Raw genomic sequence first — 23,940 nt, 5'->3', positions numbered from 1 at the left:
TGAAAGTTTATTTGAATCTGATTCAGCCTTATTTTAACCAGTTCCTCTTTTAAGAATGTAACTTCTGTCCTGTGGCATTCTGCATTTCCTGCTTCTGCTCTGCCTTTTTATGGCATGTCTCGCCCGCTGGTCTTGTTTGGAGTCTAGCATCAGGCACCTGCAATACACATATTCACCTCTTCCATAGTCATTGCAAACCACATAACCAATAATGATATATACAACTTTATCCATTTTATAAAGAAACCAAAGCACAAAGGGTTTACAAAATAATCTGAACAAGCATTGAAGCTTTTTAAACAGGATTTGCAGAATGAAGGCATCAAAGGTCTGCACAGTGATCCTACAAACTACCGTTCAGCCCTTACCTGAAGCTGGAGGCACATCAGGCTTTCCTTCAGTGAAACTTCCTCGGTTGTCCGCAATGATAGTTCTGCTCAAACCCCAAACTGTCCCAGCACTGAAAACACCGATAATTCAGTGCCTTCTCTTACCTAAGCTAGGCACGGTATTCTTCCACCTCCACCCTTCCGAGCTCAGTCCAATAGTTGTTCTCAGAGTTTAAGTAAACCCATGGAAAGTGGATCAGCACCTCTGAATGTGCAGTTCCAGCTGCCAGTTTTAAGACACAAATAGTGTTGTTCCCCATCATGTGCCCCTGTGTCTAGCAAGGTAATGTCCCAAATACTTGCTTAGGCTTGCAAAGGCATTTCTTCTGCTAGGGATCACCTATTTCAAGGAAATAATCCACAACAAATCTTACTTTGCAGAGTGTATTTTCTCCCACCCCTTTAGCACACTTCTGGCTTAACCCAATTACCTGTACTCATGTGCAAGCATACACAGGATCGTGGTTCTCTCACTTCTAGTCCCTGCTTCCAGTATTGTTTCAGTACTTTATAGTAAGCAGAGAAAAACAGTTTCCTGGTTTCAGTTTGGTGCCCAAAGTGATCTCTTATTTGGAGCATGCTTTAGGTCATCAGTGGTCTGTTTTTTCTGTAGCAGACTATTTTTTTGCCTAATTGCATGACCTGCAAGAGTCTAGCACCATCCATTCAGTCCAGCTAAAAGAAGACAGATTGCTCTTTGCAGTTGAAATTTTGATACTATGGCAACAGTCATTTTTCTATAGAAAAGAACTTTGGAAAGCTGTGATTTTGTATGTTGACTTCATCATAAATGGCAGACTCTGGCTTTGCTACTCGTTTCACAGGTGGTTGAGAGGCTACCATAAAAAGTATTTTCCTGTAACTTTTCTGTAACCTTGGAGTGAGGCATAATGGCTGAAAGTATGAATCTACTGAATTAGCAAGAAGAGAAAGATAAAGAGAGGAGAAATAATTGTAAGAGTAATTATTTTTTTAACAGAAGTTCCAGGAGCAGTTGAGGAACTAGAAAACAGTAAACATGATATCTATGCCAGGCCAGTTAACAGAGTCTCTAGCAGAGGAATCAAATTAGTGAACACAATGTACCGTATTAGAGAATGCAAACAATACATTGTTCCTGAATATACGTATATAATAATATACTTACTTTACATATTCTTCTATGCCATGTAAGGAAATAAATGCAAAACATTAACAAAAGGTCAGTACAGATCTGTAAGGGACAGTCATGTCTCCCACCTCTGCAGGAGTTCTTTGTGTGTGTGGACAAGGTTGGTACAGGTAGACTCCATCCACTTGGATTTATTTCCAAGAGGCATTCAGTGAGATGCATCTGCAGGTGCTCTTAAAAAAACAAAAACCAAAAAAAATTATCCCTCTTCTGGACTAAAAAGAAACGTCTATGCATTGATTCATAACTCTTGAATGAGATATATATGACAGAGAGTAGGAAGAAATTATCAACTTTCACAGTGCAGAAGGGTCTTCAACAGAGTGCAGAAAACATCTGGCTGGAGCCTGTGCTGTTCAGCACACTCAGATATGTTTGAGAAAGGAGGTAAACAGTGTATTCAAAACTTTGCCGATGATAGTGCCACTCCTTTGACAAGCACATTGTTAACTGTGAACCACTTTACCAGAGGATGGTGGGTATGCTACAGATTTACATGCACTCTTACCCCTGTCTGTCAAATACTTGGGCACATCTGGAAATTTTCACTCAACGTGAGTCCCATGAGGCACTCTCTGTGTTAATGAACTGCATTGCATTGCAAGGGCAGGCTTTGAGAGAGAAAAACATTATACAGGCATTACAGGAACCTGTCTCGTGTGCCTGTCATCACTATGACAGCAAGAAGCAGTCCTCAGCAACCAGTACAAACCCATTCTGTGTCATCAGCTTCAGAGAGCACCTTATGGTGCCTTATTCATGCTGGTTGATTCTCTGAACTGGATCTTGTTAAAGATTATAATTGGAAAAGTGCTATGCTCCTATTTTTTTATATGCTCCTATTTTTTGATCCTTTAGGATTCAGGTGCTGAAAAACAATTCTCGTTGTCTCACATTGTCTTAAGCACTAGCTTGTCTATTAACTCCTGGCAGCCCAGCTTCACTTGAAGTTGCTGTGTTTAGATGACTTTATTGGTGTGTGAAACAGAAAAATGAAAAGCATATCAGCATGCAGGAATGAAAGTCACCAATTGCCTGGGTCATAAAGAATGAAAATGTTCAATAGTTTAATACTAGAAAAATGAACGCAGTTGAGTTATCCTTACAGTAAGACTACAGAGATTTGGATCGTGAGAATATTTCTGTCTGTTCTCCTTTCCTTCTTGTAATAAGAACAATGTATCGTTGCCTCTCACATATTCTGCAAATCACAGCAGCATGTACACTGCATGCCAAGGGATGGATGCCAGCCATAGGCATGGGCTTTAGAATTACTTCTTTCGGTGTGAAGCCCCTATGGGTGCATTGCAAGTGTAGGATATATTTCTTCTGTCACAGAATTAAGCACCAGGTGCACTCGGTCAACAGACACTAAATTAAACCTGCTATTTTTTGGCAAAGGGGATTCTATAGCAGGAGAGAGGCAACAGCAAAGAAGAAGAAATTACTACAATTCAGGTCTGCTTGTGGGTTGTAAGAGGCAAACATTAGAGGGAATCTAGCTGGTTTTGTAATGTGTGAAACTTGAAGCCTTTTTGAGCATCATTGGCTAAGTCCATGTAATACTAATGTAAAGTAGGAGGGTCTTCATTTTCTATATAAATTGAGGCAGATAAATATGAAGAAACTAGGTCAAGGTCACATGAATGGGGAAAATCAAAGAACATGTTGTTGTAAATCTAAAATACTCCTTACCCCAAAGCACTGCTCCACAGTATGGAAGAAACCAATAGTGCAAAAAAGAAATGAATCTACAATAATCTGTCTCTACTGCAAGGTGAGAAGAAATATATCAGAATATGTCCATCTTTGTATCTTCCAGCACTTTATCGCATACACACATCTTAAGGCCTGAAAAGGAAGACTGCTAGCTGTCTCCCAGAAGATATGATTTGCTCTTCTTTTCCACTGGTGGAAATTGTGTGTGTTATCTCTAAATTTCAGAATAAAATAAATAAAGCTAATTATTTAAATACTCTAATATTTTGTATCTTATATGTTTATTTATTTATTTGCAATTTTAAATATATGTTTCAAGTACAGATAAGAGAAAGGCAGGCACTGAATTTCTTTGTCCTTTTGACGAATTTTTGCTTTAAAACTTCATATCTGAGATGCTCCTTTGGGCTTTTTAGTGTTATGGGATAGGAGAGCACAATGTCTTTTGAAAAATCTCATTGTACATCTAGATATGTCTTTAGGTGCCTGAATTATCTGAAGGAAAAAACCTAACAGGATTTGATACTGCAAGGATGTATAAAAAGTACTCACATACTGGAGCAAATCCCAATGATTTCTAATGACCCACTGATACACAACTAACCTCCTATCCTGGAGAGAAAATGCTGTGACATTTGTAACTTTTGAATGGACTTGACTTATTTTACCATTCTGGCTTCTCTTTATTTTCGTCTCATGGGTTTCCCATTTAAACCATCTCTCCCAGCAGATTTCACGTTTGCCTCACAGGCATCAGGGAGGACCTGTGGGACAGTGGAATGGGGGACTCCAGATTCTTTTCTCTCTTGTCCAAGGGTGGAGGGTTGTCAGAGAAGAGGCTTCCTTTCATGGAAACGGAAATGACTTCTTAATGTGAGAAGATATGGAGTGCTTCACTGGATATTTTTCCTGAGTAATTATAGCCAGATTGGCCCACTGTGAACAGGATTTTGACTGCTTCATCTGTCTTTGTTTTATCCTCTTATTTCATCTTCATTTTAGTGTCTGTGTCATGGTAGAAGAACATTATTCTGTGAGGTTTTTTTTTAAACCAGTAAATCCTGCTTCCTGCAACCAATATAGATTTGTCTGTCTTCTGGGTCATAGAAGTTTGATCGTTTTTATTTTAAATTAATCAGATCCTGGCCGAAAGGATCTGGTAAAGCTAATACACAACAATTTTGCAACAGTCATACCAGGCAATCTTCTGATTGCTCCACCACCTCTTTGAAATTAAGTTTTGCATGCTCAGTTAGGGAACCACACATATCTTATCCTCAATAGGAGCAGTGGTTTTGAAAGAAAAATAAACTAACATTTTACTGTAATAAATACATCTTCATTTTTTTTTTCCCTGGTAGAATGGAACAATGATATATTGCCTGAAAATTGGAAGTGAAGTACTGTGTAGAAACAGGAACAGAAAGGCCAGTACAAAACTATTTATAGCCTTGGGAAATAAATGCAGCTGGGTTAAAACAGCAGAGTACATTATTTTAGTGAGTAGGGACAAGTGTCTCTGTCTCATGAACATGCCCTTCTGTATTGAAAGGTGGAGGGTCTCAGAGCCTCCAGCTCCCCTTTGCAGTACAGCATCTCTCCTCTCACCATCAGTCTCAGCTAATTTGTGCTAACAGCTCTTGTCTGGACAAGGGCGTCTGCACCTGAATGTGTAGAAGGAGCACTCTTTTCTGGGAAATCGCTGCAAGTACCAAGTGAAATAAAACCCACCTCCGGGTTAAAATAAAGAAAACAAATAGATCCTCTGACATCACCTTTTCTTACAAGCAGAGGCTAGGTCAGAGCAGTAGCTTCTTGGAGGAAAAAGGAAATGCTGAGCTACCCACTGCTGCTGACAGTAAGCCTGGCTAGAAGACAGAAAAGAAGGTGGTTACCTAAACCTCAGCAGTAACTCTGCTGAACTCAGACTTATTACCAGAGCTCATGCAAAAGCTTTCTTACTATACTATGACTTGTAGTGCAATTCAGCTTGTCAAGCCAAATGCTAGAACAAAATGTTCTCCTATTGTTCTTCATTTTTCTCCTCAGCACTTACTGGATTTCTCTGAAAAGAGACAGAGGTGTGACCAAGGCACTTCTCACAAGAGATGCTGCCTTATAGCTACAGTGTTGAATTGTCAAAACTTTTGACTTTTGGCAGAAAACAACGGTTAGACATATTTCAGCCTGGAAAAAGATGTAGTGAACTTTTAAAACAGATAGAATATTTCTATCAGTTTTCCCACTTATATTTCTATCACAGACACTTTTAAAATGGAAGTTCTCTTGGCTCCCTATTTATAGTAACTTCTGTACTTTCAACTAACTCTTAAAAATTACTAACTTAAAATGTAAAATTATTAAAACTGGAAGCATTTTGAAATTATGATAAATTAACATGTTGATTCTTTTCAATGCATACTAACATATGTATGAGTTTGACTTCCTGCTGTCTCCGAGATAAGATGTTTTAAAAGGCTCCCAAATGCTTTCCCACACAAGGAACACTATTATTTGCTTAGCTGTCATTACAACAGCATTGCTAACTATAAACTTTAAACAATGCTTACATAATTATTTGAATGAAAATTCCACAATAATTTAATATTCCTCCTAAATTTTCTGTGTTTGTCCCATCTGTATTTTGAAAAGCACAAAAAAGAAATAGTGAGGGAATATGAACAGAAAGCAAAAGCCTTGCAACCCTATATAAAGCTAAGAGAAATAATCTATTAATAATCTACCTGGAGTCTTAGTCTTTATATTTAGTTTGTCTCTATCCTCAGACATGGCTCTGCTCATGTGGTGTTTTCATTGGGGCTGGAAGGATTACCAGTAAACCATCTGTTCAGTCGGTGAGAAAAAATGTGATTGACAGGTGCCACTGACCTAAAACAGACATCTCCATTTGGTGCTGCCTGCAGAGTACAACTACATGCTAAGTTACTTCTTCCTTCAAGTTGTAAATGAAGTACATTCACTCTGAGTGATAAAATGTGTTTAATGATTGTTACAGCCTGTTTTCTTACATGTATCCACCCGCTATGTGCCTGTCTTCTTCCTTTTCAGCTTACTAGAACCTATGAAATCGTTAATCTCTAAGCTGGCACGATGCTGAGGGAATGAGGCGCTGCAGATATCTGAGGGACGATAATCCTGTTTGTCTCCAGAACTGTGGAGGCTTCAGGAAGGACTGGCAAGCTGCAAGAGACCCTGGCATTTGCCCATCGCTTTAAAGAAGAGCCACCTCTATGTTGTTGTCATTCAGCCCACTGTCTGGGATTTGGTTTTGTTTCATCATTAAATAAAAGTGGTGCTTTTCCGAGAAAGGTCATTGTAAAATTGGGTTCAGCCCCTTTATTTCTTGATGTGGAGGCAAGTTTTGCTCTACTTCAGGACTCACAGCTACCATGCAGACAACTGTCAAGCAAAGGAGACTCTCCAAAATGAAGATGATGTTAAAGCAGCACAGTGGATTTTCAAGGTAAGACAAAATCCAGGGTTATCCAAATGTCCTGAAGGAGGGAGGAAAGGGTGTATTGGGAAAGCAGCAGAAAGAAAATGTTAATGTAATAGATAATAGCCATAGACTATTCGTCACCAAGACATCAGTATTCATGTAGTTTTTCTTTGTTCCTGACCCTCATCCTCTGCCCTCTGTTCCTCGATGTGTTGCAACCACAGTGACAAAGGAGGTGGTGATCCACCTTCCTGTTAAGTGTCTGCTTTCAAACGTATTAAACACATCCATCTAACTCATGAAAATGATTCATACTTTGTGGAGCTAATCTGTGGTTAAGAGGGTGAGGGAAAGCATGTTGCTTCATGGTGCTGAGAAACTGAAGAGGTCTGCATTTTTTACTGATGCTACCTACCTCAGATGATCTTTGTTAGTAGTTAACAAAATAAGATATCCCAAAGAAATCAAACACAGCATAATATTAAAATCTATTAGGGTGTTGCAGTATATCCCCTTTAGTCAACTTGTGGAGCCGAACCATTTTCCTTAATTAAAAACAACAGTCATGTACCCATTAGATTCTGTCAAAAGCCTGAAAGCTGCCTGCGGGGTGAACCAATGTTATTTACAGTGCATCTCAACAGAGCAAGAGAGACAGGTGCAAGAAACCGTAACTTGTTAAAACTTTAATGCAGAAGTGGTAGGGAAGAGAACATAATAGCAAAGTCACACACCTTGGAAGCACAACATCTGGGGGCTTTTTTAGACTAACTTAGCACCAGAGTGGAGAAGGACTGAGGCAGCCAGTCAAGGTTGTTGGCAGATTTGATGAAAGACAAGATGGGAAGAAGCCATTCCCCATTCCACATCTGCACTACAGACATTCCAGTTAAAGCAAGAATTGGCTTCTCCATCCCATCTCCTTAGCCAATGCGTGTCCATTGCCAGCAGGCCATTTCATTTGAATTACGAAACTATACTAATCAGAAATCCTGAATGACTTTCACTGCTTTTGCTGAGAGGAGATACTCAGCCTGCTTTGCCACTATCAGGAAACTGTTTCTGGTAATGAACCAAGTACAAACCTTTCAGAATTTCATGTCATTCTGTCTCATTATTTGTCCATTTAGCACACTAGCCTGGGGACTTCTTGGCCCTATTGAAGGCAGAGAAGGTTTTGTCACAGGCACAATGGCTCCTGAATTTCACTCTTCATAGTCATAGCTTCTGAAACCCATATACTGAGTTCTTCACAACTCTCCCCAGTCATTTCTCATTCAGCCATCCTCTCATTCATCCCCAGTGAATAGTTCCTTTCAGCTTGGTGATTGCTTTTATGGCTCTTACCTGAAATTGTAGTTTGTTGCCAAGTCTCTGAGAACATGGTGCACAGCACTGAGTCAGGCATCTCACAGAGGACAACTTATTATTTCTGTGCTCTGCAAAGGGATTTATCTACAGAGGAACCTAAATGACACTGCAAGGTTCAGAGCCACTTACTGTCCAAAGTTCCTTAAACACCAGCACTGCCAGCTTCCCTTCTCCCACTGACTATCTGTCCATTTACTTTGTTCTGTGCTTACGTTTCTAAATGCTGCAGCTCTGCCGGTGTGGCTGTCATCTCCAGTAGCAGGGACAGCCCAGGAGATGCTCTGTGACCACTTTATGAGCCCAGCTAAGGTGAAATTGCTGTCATGTGGAAGCTCTTGCATGAGGCTCTGGGGAAGCATGTCTCCAGGACTTCATAAACTGTATCAGCAAATAATCCTTTCACATATGTAAAGTAAGCAACAGTACTAGTAGTTAATGAGTCTACAAGGACTGTGTCAGTGATTGAAAGTTAGAAAAATTACTGTCTGGAAATGTGTACAGCTCTAAGTCTGGGTAACTAAAATAAATTGCAAGCTTTACTTCATATAGGAAGCAAATACCTTTCTTGTATACTGATAGGGAACCAAGGCACAGAGGGTTTACATGATTTCCTAGTATTTAGGAAATCAACTTGAAGTTTGTAAGGTTGAAGAGCAGTTCATCACTTACACTCCCAGAACAGACAAGATCACATTTTTTTTTTTTTTCTGGTGGCATTAAAGCCTGAAGAAAGTTCAGATTCTTTCTGGTAAATTTTTTCTATATGTGACAGTGGTCACTATAGACAAACTATTTTCTTAGACCCATAATCTGTGTGACTGACAGGGTCTTTGATCAGACTGATTCCCCAGACCTCATTAATTTCCATGTTCCTTTCCACTTTAGGTGAGGTTTTGAATTTGATGCTTCCAAATGTGAGCAGTGGCTGCTTCTGAGAGCAAGTTGGCACCTAATTCAACATGCCAAAGAGTAAAAAAGTTGAAATACTAAATAAATTGGGTTTACTTAAGAAAAAAAAAAAAAAAAAAAAACACAAATCTTTCAACAGAACACTTGAATTAGGTTTATTTATTCTTGAACATGCATTTCAAAGAGAAACTGAATTAGAAGATAAATATTTTTGAAAAGTGGTAGGCGAGGTTTAAAGGCCTTTTAAATTACCTTCATGATATTTAAATTTACTAGTGACTTGTTTATTTCTAATCTCCATTTGCATTACTTAGAAAGCCTTTCCCTCTGACATTTTTGCGTCTTGATTTATAAAAGTGTTAAAACCCAGAAGTGAATAAAGTGGGTTTTACCAGTCTCAACACAAAGATGCAAGGACTTACTTAACCCAGAGCCAACAGACACATTCTTGTATGCTCCCAATGAGTTTTTTGCAAGTTAACAAAATAAACATCCCAGCAACATTACACTGCACAGGGAGATAGTGAGAGGTTGCAAATACATCACAGTTTTTCCCTAATGACAAAATTTGGCCAAAGCCATCACTTCCTCAGAAAAGGATGAGAATGTTCTCCACAGAGATTCTACATTTTAATTCATGTCCAGGTTACATCTGGATAAGACCTATTTCACTTCTATAACATAATTACAGTTTCTAAGCATACACAGATTTGGTTGGGTTTACATGAATAATACATCTACAGACAACAGGTGACTGGACAAGTGCCAACAGGACAGCAGTGTCAGAACTCTGAGGGCAGTAATAAGTGCTAATGAGCCTGAGCAGCCTCACCTGGGGCCACCACACTCGCTCATGAACCCAGCAGCTCTATTTAAGCTTGGCCCCAAAGGGCTGTTCTCTATTTGGTTGAGCTGTGCTGGAGCTCTGGTCTCTGGCTGAGTGATAGCTATCCCCATTTGGTGCTGGAGCTACCTGGCTGAGACCTTAACCCCCACCCTGGGCTGGCTTCCTGCCTTGAACTTGGCTGTCCCTTGTCAGTGTAGGCTTGATTATGGAACCTGATTTTAGCCCTTGGCTGAGGGGCTGACTTCCTTGCTGCAATGCTGCCTTATGATCTGGACCTTGCTTGGCGATTTCTGTCCTGTTTGCCTTGCTCAAGTGCTGTGGGATTCCCTGGGCTTCTTGCTTACTTTACCTGAGAGAGCAACCCTATTCTTGCTGGTAAGCAGAATCCTTTCCAGCTCCTGTTGAGGTTTGCCTTACAGGTAAGATCTTTCTTTCCTTTCTTCCCTGAGGCATGGAGCAGAGAGGTGAAGAAAAGCATAGTGTTGAGTGAGAAGGTGTCTGTCAAGGAGAGGCAGAGAACAAGTATTGCACATCCTTAAAAATCAGCCTATAGTCTGATGCCTAATGATACCCCAGTTACAGCATTGCCTTTCTGCTTGCCAAGTCCTACCCTTCTGAGTTTTGTCTGGGAAACTAGGCAGAAACCAAAATGGCCACAAGCATACTGTCGGGAGTAGCAGCCCAGGGGAAGCATGGTATCTGTTTTCCCTCATCTAGCTAATCTTAGCTCTGCAGAAATCCTTTGGGTTTGCAGATGTCAAACATTATTCCGTGCACTGCATGTAATGTGGAAGCTGCTTGTGACCGTGCATAGCTCATCTAAATCATTTGGCAACAGCTATGAATCATGATTTGTTTGCTGAAATAGAGTTCCATTCACAAACAACTCCAGAAAGGTCAAAAATGATAAAAGATGTTATTTGCAAAGGATGCTGTGCCAGTTGAATGATTGCACTGCTTTGCCAAGTACCCTAGTGTCATCCGGTGATGAGTGTTACCAGTCACTAATTATTACTATTAACAATCCCTCTCAAGTTGGATATTGTCTTTATCTTTTGTAACAGTAGGAAAAGTCCTGCTGTTGATCAATATACTCACCCTCTTCAGTCAACATAATCTCTGCCAAGTACATTTTCATGTCAGGGGTGTTTATTTGAAGTCTCTTTTTCATACTTAGTCACAGTAGCTTTTGTATGGTCTTAAAGCTTGTGATTGTGTCATAGGAACAAACCAAGCAGTAACTTATACCAAGAACACATTCTTTCTGTTCTTTTGAACAGGTGTTTTAATTAGATAAATAGGCTGAAACATGGCTTAATAGTCACATTTTATCTAATTCTTATGTTTGAGATGGGCGGGGGATGCAAACTGTATGGCTGTGGATTGAATCGCTTGGCAACTAACATTCTTTGTCTTTGCCCAAATAGTTATTCTTATACAGCAGATGTAAAACTTGTCGCGTGTTTGATGCTCTGTTTTATTCAGGAGCACTGATTCAAAGAGGGGAAGAGTTCTGGGAGAGAAGTAGGAGTATTACAGGATATTTAGGACCACCAAATTATAACCATCTTGCTGACAACTTCTTTGATAATACATTATACTTCTGGTTAGGAAAAAGGGTGGGTATTTTCCTGAGTAGTTAAAGACTAAGGTAATAGCTTTAAAACCAGCTGCATATGATTTTACTTTAAGCAAAATTATTTTCAGGACAAGCTGGAGAACATTATCTCTGTGTGGTCTTCTGTGCTGGTTAATTCTATTTTCTTGGCATGTATCCTTTATAACAACAGTTTTTCTTGTCCCTGAAGTGGTTGTACTAGTTAAAGGGCTAGCCCTGCATATTTCTAGACTATCAACCATAAAGTATAAATCCTTCTGAGACTTGCAGTGTCCAGCAAAATACTGGTGCACATCTTGTCAGCAGACCTATTAGGAGGATTAAGGCCTGTCAGCACCCAACCTTGCAAGAGGGGTCAGGCAGAAACTGGAAGTGGTTTCTCTTGTTTGCAAGAAAATTCCTCCAAGGAAAAACTTGTTTCATTAATTGCTGCTTTCAGAAGTCACAAAGTACTCTTGGGGCACAGGAAGCAATATTTCACAGTTGCTTCATACCCAGGTTTTTAGCACTTATTGGAGTCAGGGCATCCATGCTATGAAAAAGACTGTACTACTCATCTGGGGGGTTAGAATCCTCCCTTCCATCTGGTCATCTGAAGTGGGAGGTCTGTTAACTATAGTACTTGTAACTATGGAAAAACATTTCATCTTTGAATGATTTATGTTTATCATGGTCCAAATCTGCTAGCTGGGTAAAGCTCCTACAGTTTTCTGTATTGGCTGAGGAAGTAAAAAATATAGGATGAGAATCCAAAATAAACATTGATAGCAATTAAATAATTACTCTCATAGCTAAACCCAGCATTATTCACTAAAGGCTGTGGTCATCCCTGTGATCTACATCACTGCATGCAGGATTTTGGTGTGCTTGTGTCCCCCAGAGCCCATGTAGGGTCTGTATTGCATATGTATAAGCATAGCTGAGTATGTAGGATAGGATTCAATGAGCTACCATGAGCAATGACATTAGAGATAGGCCTCTCCTTTAATTTGTGAATCATGGACCCAAATGTGCTCCTGAAATTAGCCTCCTTGTCCTGACACAGGACAGAGGACTGCTTTCTCATTTGACAGCCTAACACTTACAGCTGTTGCCCAGGTTATGGGAAGTCCAGGTTCAAAAACTTCCCCTGAAGTGACTTGAAACCACATGCACCAGAAGGATCACCTAACCACTTAGTACAGTGTGTCTGTGAGAAGGATAGCAGGGGTCCCTTCCTTCCCTTGTGTTGAAATTTTTTGTTGTATAATTCAATATTCCTTGTATAGGAGTGGTGACGCTTTACTGTGTTCAAGGCACTTATCACACAAGGGTCTGAGATTCAATAAGAAATATTTCCATTTTTTTTAACAGGTAGTTGGCCCAGACCAAAATCCACAGGGAGGTCTTTTGCAGCTAGGTTGGAACGTCATTCTCATTGCCCTTCTGGTTAGCAGGGTCTGAGCCAGGGAGGGCATTCTGAGGCTGACAGACAGCCTCCAGCAGCTAGGCCACCAGTCTAGGAGATCAACCCATGCAAATTCAGAGCGGAGGAAGGATCTAAGGCTGTATGTCCTGTCTCTCCAGCAAATATGCTAATAGCATCACTCAGATATGTAGGTCTGGCGGTGGGAGCTGGCCATATCTGGGGCTGTGGCTCCCAAATGAAGGCTAATGCATGTACAGAGCCAAATCAGTCCTGTAATTTCCTTTGAAAGAGACACATGAACACTCTTTTCTGCAATTGGGACTTTCATTTGTTCCTGTGATGCAGCTCCCCATGCAGTGTGGTGTCATTTTTTGGATGGCATGTTTAGATACCAGCTCTGTCCATGCAAGATGAGGGAGCAGGCACTGGTATCTACTTGAGTTCTGTGGGTCTTTCTGGGAGCCATGGAGGAGCACAATGTGCTGTGCATAGGGTACCCTTTAGCAGGCCTAGTCCTGAAGACACGCAACAAGCCACTGGCTTTGCTAGTATCCATGGATAGGACTAGTTTTTACCACTTGCTTGCTACCCCTGGGCAGCCTTGCAGATATCTTTCATGTTTGGTTTGGGGATTTTCTTCTCCCTGTATCTCCTCTGAATATATAATATACTAGTCTGCTAAAGGCAGCTCAAACCATTAAATATAACTCCTTTCAAAAATGTTTTAATCTTTAGCATCTTACATAAATGTAAGAACAGATGAATGTGGGTTATGCAGGAATTATTCTATCAGGCAGAAAGTTGGTGGTGTGTTTTTTTTTTTTTATTGGGAGAGGGTGGGTTGAATAGTGGGACAGTGCCCAGAGAGGTTCTGAAGTCTCCATCCTTGGAGGTATTCAAACCCTGCTCAGCATGGTCCTAGGAAGCCTGAGAGCAGAAGGTTACACTAGACGATCTGCAGATTCTGCCTTCCAACCTCAACTATTCTGTGAAACAGAGCTCTTCACATGTCTGTCTTTTTAAACTGTTCTGTAATTACATGGCATAATATTTTTTAATTCATAAAATATATTTTCTTGCATCCAGAAACACAGTTCTGAGACTAGCTAGCTGTATTGCTCAGAGTTGTCTATAAGCAAATAATAGCTGTGCAGACAGCAGAGGGCTTTCTTTTGTAGAAGTTGTCAAAATAATAATGTACTACATATTAATGGATGGATTACTTGCATATTAATAGTGTGCAAATTTTCTAGCCCTCAGAGATAATTTGTACTAATTTGCAATCATGTATTTTTCTAATTTAGTGATTTACATATTTTACCTTTGAAATAGTCCTACAATTTCCTTTTTAGCTGTGTACCTTTGAAATGGAAAAATGTAGAATCCTGGGCTGATTAGGGTATTACTGTCAGAAAGAACTTAATGAATACAAAATTCAAAATATAAACTGTTTTTACATTAGTTCCAGAAATTTTCCAGCAAAACAATCCTAGACTGACCTGAATTACAGAGACTGCTTTCATTAATATAAGATGACCTTCTTTAAGTGCAATAAAATGTCACACTGATTGATAAATAACCCACCCAGCCTAAATCTAAATCAAGTAATTTGAGATATGGGTAACTTTAGATTTACAAATGTAGTAATTTAGGATATCCTTCCATCAGCAAGAATCAACTGTTTATCTAAAGGATACTGGGGAAAAGCAACATTTCTCTGGAAGACCATGGAGGCTGCCTTAAGACATCTAGTTTGGGTGTCTGTGAGTCAGGAGGAATTGATCTTTATTTCCTGATAGGTCTCTCACACCCAGACTGATGAAAGTAGATGATCTTCAGTAAAATGAAGTACCATTGTGCATTACAAGCCCCAGAATGCTAAGACATAATACAGCTGATGTTGCTGTCATTTATGGCTTCTCCTAGAGGCCATCATGTTGTAGAGATCACCTGAGCATAGTGTTCCCATCACACTCTGCTTTATTTCCAATACACCTCACGTCCAAGTGAAAGAGGAATTGTGGTGTGGGGGTTTTTTTCAGCTCAGATTTCTCAGGGATTTGAGTGCCAGGTTGTAGGTATTGGCCAGTCCAGCCTAATTAGCAAATCCTTCCAGTGACCAGGAGAATCATGTGGGGTGTAGTATCATCAAAGGGAGTTCTGGATGGGAGCTTGAAAGTGTCATCTGAGCAACCATCCTCAAGCCCTTCCTGGCATGGGTTTACCTTGCCTGCTCTTTAAAACCTTACTAACACAGACTTTCCAGTCTAGGCAGTCAGATCCAGTGCTTCACCACCCTACCATTGAAAACCCGTATTTAACTGAAATATCTGTCTGCCGTTTAAACCCACTACTCCTTGCTGTATATGTAGTGAACATGAAGGGTAATTTACTCCTTCCTCTTGCCTGTTTGTATACAGTGCGTGCCACATGACATGCATTTCCCATAAATGCTGCAAAACAACAAAACTCAGGAATCAATACATGCTTTTTCACAGCAATATCTTTCCACACAAAATTCAAAGACTCTAGTGGAAAATAAATTGTTTTGCAAGCCAGTTAATGCTTACTCAGTCCTACATTTTGCTGGTCCCTTCTGTGCAATAACAGGACAGTTTTTTACTCCCATTCATTGGCATGTCTTCATAAATCAGCTTCATCCTGTCAAAAGAAAGATGCAAAAAGAGATCAGAATATCCTACTGCAAATATCTTAATTTTGAAGCCCAGCTTCAGGTTGCTAGGTGCATCCTCCTGAGAACTCGTCAAAGCCAAACCTCTGCCAAGCCAGGAAATGCAAGTGAGATACCATCCCACAGACTCTTCTCCCGGAGGCCGCACGGGATGAAAGCACCTTGTTTATGTACAATGTAAGTAACTGTATGTTTCAACACAAGCATTAAAACTTAATGCTGAGGCAGGCAGAATGTTATTTTTCCATCAGCCACATCCAAAAGTATGCTGAAGGGTAATACTTGGGAAATGGCAGGGATCGGTGAGTAGGTGAACTGGTGAAGCCTGGATCACAGTGGGTCTGTGCCTGATTACTACTGATTATGATATCTGAGAAGGCCTGGCCTTTCCCACAGCCCATCCCTGTGCTGGGTCCTGATTCCAATGAAACTTTCAGAAACTTCAATGTTGAGATCTTTAACTTAACAGATCCTCGGACTACCACCAGATATGGTTGGAAACAGCTCAGAAGGCTAATTGTCCTCAATATTGTACCTTTGGTGTTATTCTCAAAATAAAGCAAATCTAAAATACCATATCACATCTTAAGGTAAGAACAGACTGCAGCAAACCAGGAGCTGCCCAGTGATGCTGTCCAATGAAGCAGTAGCCAATGATCTTAGGAAATGTCAGATCACTTTTCCTGGTTCACTGTTGCAAGTGCTTATTTATGCCTACAAGAAGGATGAAAAATATTCTCGGGAATCTAGAGATGACAGGTGTAGGCTGAGAAATTCATACAGAAAAAGAGGAGAGGCTCAACTTCCATTATTCATTCAGTTCCCTTTGTGAACACAGCCTAATTTCAGGAAGTAGCTGTGACTTTTCCTGTGACATCTTGTGTGATTTACTTTAGGACTCAATAAAGGAGAAAACTGTTCTTAATGTTCTGTCAGCTTCATTGTTTCCTTTGAGGGTAGTCAAGAGCAAAAACAGTAGATCAGACTTAGACCAGTAAAAGATAAGTATTTGTTCTTGAAGTGCATAATGACTTTCATTTATTATGAGAGGTAGGAGGATTATAATATTTTAAAGTATTAATTTTCTTGCACTGCAGTGCCTGAGTTTGTAAAATCCATGGTCTTCTCTTTTTATTACCAAACTGATTTGTTTAAGCACAAGCATTCTTCTAGGAGGGATGTCTTTGGGGAAGAGTATCTCCTTTTAGGGATTCCTTGCCAATCCTGGAGTTTAGTATCCCAAATAACCTTTGCCACTTGCACCCTTTTTGCCTTGTGGTTACTTGTGCTCAGATTCACGCAGGTTCTCAGACTGCACCAGAGAAGTGGCAGAGTTGCTCATCTCTGTCCCTTTGTCCTATTTTTTTCTTTTGCAAACTCTTGTTCCATTTACTGATCTATGTTACCCAGAATTCTGCATATCATGTCAATAAATGGGACATCTATAACCTCTATATTTAATATGGGCTCTAAATAAGGTAAAAGGGTGTTTCTACTTACATACAGACCTTCTAGACAGTTTGGCATGGAATAGTCAGATAGCTTTCCAATCAGAAGACTGATACAGTAAGTCAGTCTTAAATGCCAGGGATGTTTCTTCAAACTAGAATTTCTTCATGTTCACTGAAATTTTTGATTTTGAAAGATGGTTACTATTTTTTTCTGCTAGACAGAATAGCCATCTTTGTGCATTGTTTATTCTGTTCATATAGACCCTGCACAGATAAATGCATGCGCTTCATGTACGTACAAGAACAGCATCTGCTTGAATGATTTACCTGACCAACAGTGGTATGCTCAGACTATAAAATTGTTTCAGACTCATAAAAAACCTGTGCTCTCTCAAGTATCATACTGGATTCTAAGCCAGACATCTTTTAAACAGAAAGAAAAGCCAAACTCTACTGGGTTCTTACCAGCCTTTCCAAATCATTAGGATAAATAAGTTAAAGGTGTTACAGATCAGAGAAAAAAACATGGACTATTGCAGACAGGAAAATTTCAGTCTCACTTTGTCTTTTCTGTATTAGGTCGGAAGGTAGATTTGAAATGCATGCAGAAAGGAGGTTGGGAGGAACATTTTTGTCCACCCAGGAGGAAGATGCAGTCTTTCAAAGCAGTGGTGTAACAGGGAAACCACCATAAGTGTGGTCTGTTAATGAGTTGTTTTGAAAAATGATGCATAAAGATGGGATATAAAAACAGGTTTGTCCAAATTTCTACCCCTCTGGACTGCTGCTCTCTCTCTCTCAGGACCTTCTGAGAATCCACAGCAAAGTGCGGCATATTTCCAAAGGCAGGGAAACATGACAGACAGCCCCAGAGTGGCCGGAGGAAAAGGTCCAGCCTGCAGAAGAGTGTCTGTCTCTCTGAGCATCAGACAGGAGAAATGCAGTTTCACAGGAATACATCAAGTGCCTTCACCAACTTCAGAAGAACTCAGTGTTCTTCTGAGGTGTTTTTTTCCACCCCCTGGTTTGTTGGTTTTTTTTTTCCTTGAGGTCCTCTGTATCTGTAACCTGTAACTCTGTATTGGTTTCCAGGTCTCCCTTGGCACCACAGGTACCATTTGTAAGTCTGCTCCTAAGCCCAAAGCAAGCATGACATTCAACCTGTAATTTGTACTGTCTGCAGTCACAGCCTCTCTAATCCAGGCATACACTCCTATATGGGTAAAATTGCATAAGGCATCCAGGAAGGAAAGATTAGTAAGAGATTCCACAAGGAAGCCCCAGGCCTTTCCAATCACTTCTGCAGTGGTATCTGCAAATGCAAAACAAGGATAACTTAACCTCTCTAAATCAGTACTTGTTCAGTACCATCGATACCTTAGTACACTGAGATAAGTATCACCTGAAGTTTTCCCATTTCCTAAAAATTTTCATACCTTCTCCTCGCCATCATTCTATACAGATCAGCTCCCCTTCCTCCCATTGTCATTCAAAGGTCTTTTTAAGATGTTAGAGAAACACTCCTGGTTAATACCTCAAACTAGTCTGCAATGAAGCAAGTAGTTTGCTTTTTATGCCAGCATCTATTAGCCTAGAATGTTCTCGTTCCTGATACTGGGGGTTTTTAACCTCATACTCTTTAGCAGTCTCTCATTGCCTGCTCTTTATTCTTTTGTTCTTCAATGGAATTATGGTGTATTTTAGCTGTGATCTCTTTTTGTGTTCTCTGCCCCATTCTATGAGTACATTTTTCTCCCATCAGCCTTTTAACATGGCTGCGCAATTCCCCCAGTTCCTCCAGGTTTTCTAAGGTCCAAAATCTGATGAAAAGTCAATGGCAGAAGTGATAGTGGCTTCCTCATGAATCTTGTCAACTGGAATATTATTGTGCAGCCACGTTGTGCAACTGGGCTTTCAGACTCACTTTGAACTACTCTGAAACCTCAAGCTGTTCAGGAACATTGGTTCCAAATTGCCCCATCAATCTTCCTTTCTGAATCACTCTGGAATGTGACTAAAAGCTACTTTCTAGACCTAAAAATTGCAGTCATGTCAGTTTTAGATTATTCTTTAATTATATCCATTGCTTGCTGAGTATCTGTGTGGCAAGAATCCTGTGTAATAATTACATTGTGTGACCCAGAATATCAGGAATACTCTTGCAGGCCATGGTTGGACAGGTACTTCTTGAGTGACATTGATACTATGGAGATATTTTTCCTTTTCTAATCATGAAAAAAGGAAAATATTTGTGTCCAGTTTTAGCTCATTTAATTTCCATTGTGGGCAGAGAAAAGGACCTCTAATAGCACAAGAAGGAATCGTGCTTTGGCACGAATCCTCAACTGTTGAGGTTCCCCAGTCAAATTGTAGGTGCACACTGACACCTTCTGGAAGTGTGTAATGACTTACTGAGCAGCTTCCTTAACTCTCAGTTTTTAAGATGTAGAAGAATCTTTTTCTGGTCAACATTTTGCCCAGATCTTTGGTACAGGTTCTAGGATGTCATCAGGACATACACTGACAGAACGTTGCTGTGATGGGAGAACTTTTTTTTTTAATCAAACCAAACCTGTAAGGGTTTTTAATGATTCCAAATAATTCAAAGGTTTATGGGCAAAATAGAACTAGAGATGTATGTTAACCTTGTGATTTATAAAGATGTAGCTAGCATTATTTTTTAGTTATTGACATGCATAATGTGAGAGGGTCAGACAGAATACAGTGAGGCATCAGTTTGTCAAACACGGCAAAGGAAATGAATGACATAGTTTCTTCCTGCAGTCGTACTTCAGCAAAGATTTAAATTTTTTGTATGTGTCGTATTGCAATTTGTAATTAGACTCTCTTTGTCCAAGCCACCAGCTTCCTAGGTAGTCTTTCAATCTGCCAGAAACTCTGAGTCACCAAGGATTTTAAGCACATGAGTTGTGCCACAGAACTTTGAGGGCTTACAAACCCCACGGTGCCTGTCAGCTGGACTGGGGCCAGAATGGGTAGCAGAGCCATCACAGAGCTGACTGATGCTCTGAAACCCAGCATTCAGTCCTATTACTGGAAAACATCTCTTTATTTCTAATATTTAATTCCATCTCAAAGTTTATTTCTCTTTAAGCTTCTTCCTTAGAAGAAACAAAGATGGGATATGTAGGAGCGGAAAAGAAACAGGGTTGTCAGTGGTGACAGCAGAGGCTAATTTCCAGACTTCCTGAGACTTCAGAATACAGATTGACTGATATAAATATTGAAGCTGAGAGTTTTGGCAGAACATACATCTGGAATTGGCCAACTCTGAGAAAGTGCATCACCCTAGAAAATAACCTTACAGTGCTGAAATAATTAGCAAAGTACTAAGCAGAGCCATCAATAGCAAAGAATTCTAGCTGCACTGAGATCTAAGCCAAGGCTCATGATAATTCTTCAAGCATTAGTCCTAACATAATGCAATCACAGGTTTTGGCATAAGACCCTGAAGAACCTTAATCCTCCAGCAAAAGGCTAAGAGGAACCCTATGCACTGCGTATGTGCTGCTGCACAGTTCCATTTTGACAGTGTGAATGATGTGGCATTGGGAGGAACTTCCCAGTGTGACTTTCACACTTGGGCTTACACAAAATAAATTCTACTGACAAATTAACACATTGCTATTGATGCTGATGAAAAATCAAGTACAAACAGCCATCCCTACATGTGGGACAAGTTGGTAAATGCTCTGTGGACCTGTGCAGTTCTATGATTAGTTTTACGTATTTGAAGACTCCAATTTATTCTGCCTTCCCTCAACATTGAACCTACATCTTCTATTGGAAACCAATTACTAACAGATCCATTAAGAAAAACTACTTGTATCTGTAAGAAACTGGTGTTGAAAGTATAGAAATATCTAAAAGTTCAGCAGTGCTGTTTCCCATAATATCACTGGCATTATGTTCACTTCAAAATATGGTTACTTAAAATGCGTGTTTTAAAAATACATACTTATTTTCCTTTCAAGTTTTTATTAAGGAATAAGATAAAGCAAATGCTAGAATACTGCTGGTATATTAAAAAAATTGAACTTCAACTAAAGTCCCTGGAAACTCATTTTACTTCTGAAAAGATCTCCTCTCCCAGAAAAGCCTATCAGTCTTCAAAGTGATTTGTAACAAGTGCACTTTCATGTGAATGAAAATAGTCAAAAATGGCTTATTACTTTCTGTTTGAATTGCTCCCTAATTCACTATGAATCAGCTCCATTCAATGGTCTAGAAACTCTCTATTTAACAATTGAAGTGAGCAGGAAACACTAAAATAGACTAGTAGTACCTGTAAGCTACTCTACCTCTCCTGGGGCAAGGAGCAGAAGTTCAGGTATGAGGCCCAGCAATGTGTCCTAACACCTTAAAGCAAGCCAGGTCCCAAAAGAGCTAATATATGCATTTTCAGCCATTGAAGTGTGACTGAAAGAATGTTGGAATATTATGTTATTAAAATACAGATACTCTATTACCTTTCTTATAACCTGTTCTTAACGTTTTCAATGAGAACAAAATAACAAATGTGCCATACAATTTTTTGGTAATAATAACAATGACAGGTTTCTTCATTCCCACAAAGGCAAAATTATGAAAGCACATTAACTAGACATGTCTCCAGAAAGAGAGAGGCCGGAGTCTAAGAAATGTACAAAGGGACAACATTAAACAGCAAGGGTGCCCTATTCCTTTCTGGTGCAGAATAAAAAAAAAAAAACAAACAACCATGGCATGATGGATAGATTTCACTTCTAAAAGTTCATCAATAACTTACGCAGACTTAATGCAAAATGTTCAGGAAGGTCTAGTAAAAGGATTTTTTTTTCTAATGCCTTATATACTAGTAGCTAATATCAATATTGAAATTGAGCCCTGAATTAATGTTTACCTTGTATATTACAAACAAAGGGGCCACTATATAGCATAATTTTATTAAATGTAAACTGTTTTCCATACATGTTTTTTGAAACAGAAGCAAGACCCAGGCCCAATACTCCCATGCCTAACTAGATTGTCAGGATGTTCATATTTGACTTTTCTGTCCTAGTGAAGTTGAATTAACCTGTACAAAGTAGGGCAGTGGTGGGGACTAAGAGCAAGGTCACCAACAAGCTACTCTGATGACAGAGGGAATTTTCTTTCACAGATGAGAAAAGTGTGCTCAGATTCCTTTTAGGCAAAGGGGTTCAATATGAGTCTTTCAGCTCTTAAAGTCCCTCAACTTTAAACCCCATTTCAATGAAGTCCAAGCACTTGCAGTTCTGTCTTAAGCATCTGGACATCAGCCTGCATCCGTTATTCAGGGAGAAGGTGGTGCTTATTTTATCAATTTGGAGAGGACTTTAGGCCTCCAAGCCTCTCAGCTGTTTTGGAATGTAGGTGGTTGTGTACATATGCAGTGATGCAGATGTACCTACCTGCAGAGCTAGATAGATTTATCTGCAAACACCAAGCACTGGAAGACACTCAGCTTAGGTGGCTTTGTTTGTCTAATACCATTCATGCTGGGGAGCATGAGTACCATCTTTTTTACACAATATGATGCACTATCACTGTGCATCATTGATGTTGAAAAAATAGCTGTCTTTAAGATAAGGTATTAGTTGATCATGACCCTCCTGACAGAAATGCAAAGGATGGAGCAAGACCATACCTTCCAAAGGGGTTACACTATGCCAGCATTTTAAATCTGAGCTTGTTATGTGAACTTAAACTTGAACATGCGAAGATTTAGAAGGTGACCTGGGTCCATAGTCTGGAGAGGGCTTAGGGGAATCACATCCACTCACTGGACAGAAATGACTGCCCTTCCTGACAGAGTGACTAGGAGCTGGATTCAAAAGCCAGTGGTGTTAACAGGTGTTGTGATCTTGGTCTTAGAACCACCTTGGTACACTTGCTGAGACTTTCTTCCCTTTTCTCTGCCAAGGACTGAGGCAGTATCACTTGATCCTAATTGTCAAGCCTAGAATACCTCCATAGTCCTGCCTGAGCCTTGACAGTTGCAATTTGGCACAAAAGCCTATTTAACATCCCAGTCGTGTGCTTTGTGCCATGACCAAAAGGGCAGAGATCTGCAGATGGGCTCCTTGCCGCTGGGCAGGAGAGCTACTAAGTGGGGGTGTGGGGTAGGAATCAGCCTTTCTATTTTTTCCACTCTCCTGGAAACATTGTCCAGCTTCCATCCGGTCCACCTCCCTGAAGAGACCTAGGGGAACTCTGCTGCTAGGCAACAGCAAGCTTTCCTTATGTGCAGGAATGGCAGCTTTCCTCACGGGTCTCAGCTTTAATGAGCACTTTCCCCTGGCACAAATGGCACCACAGCACCTTCTCCTATTGCAGCAGCAATAGCTTTGGTCTTCAAGGGCAGTGCCACCTCTGTGGGAAGGGCTTTCTTCACACTGTGCAGACTTAAACTCCTCTCTGTCTTCTTGATGTCAAAAGAATGGCTGTAGGCCAGAAATGGGGAAGATGTTTCAGGAAGGGATGGGTTCTGATGAGAAGATGGAGCCCTGAAGAGAAACAGGTGAAAATCGTGGCTAGGGGAAACAGAGGCAGAGCCCGAAAGGCAGTGATTTCTGTCTATTCCTATTCCGGGCTCATGCTCTGGTAAGGTGGCTTCCTCTCTCTAGGACAATGGCACTCGGCAAGGAAGGGGAAGGCCGTGCCGCGCTGCCGCTTGCAGAGCGGAGCTGGCTGCGCTCGCGGCCGCCCCCGAGCCGCGGCGGGGCCGTTTCAGGACCCTGGACAGGGCAGGGCGGCGCCTCCCGCCGAGCGCGGCCGGATTTGTGCCCGGGGCTTTGCTGGGTGTGCTCTTTGCGTGTACCGTGTAAGCGGCCAGCCTCGTCCCCCTGCTCCTCTGGCACCAGGGCCGGCCCTGAACCCCAGCG

General features: G+C 40.5%; 1 protein-coding gene across 2 annotated transcripts in view; it reads left to right on the top strand.

Annotated features, from left to right (window-relative positions):
- Positions 1 to 1,728: 1,728 nt before the first annotated feature.
- The window catches only part of RGS20 (regulator of G protein signaling 20), a 45,354-nt gene continuing 23,142 nt past the window's right edge, over positions 1,729 to 23,940 (top strand). For both annotated transcript variants that reach the window (XM_005443232.4, XM_055704364.1), the window contains exon 1: positions 1,729 to 6,763. In XM_005443232.4, coding sequence (XP_005443289.2) covers positions 6,647 to 6,763 — 117 coding nt within the window. In that variant the 5' untranslated portion in view covers positions 1,729 to 6,646. The remainder of the gene's footprint in view (positions 6,764 to 23,940) is intronic.

The sequence above is a fragment of the Falco cherrug genome, chromosome 3 (assembly GCF_023634085.1).
Source record: "Falco cherrug isolate bFalChe1 chromosome 3, bFalChe1.pri, whole genome shotgun sequence".
Classification (NCBI taxonomy): domain Eukaryota; kingdom Metazoa; phylum Chordata; class Aves; order Falconiformes; family Falconidae; genus Falco; species Falco cherrug.
Note: the sequence above shows the minus strand (reverse complement) of the source record. Positions and strands in the feature narration are given on the sequence as shown.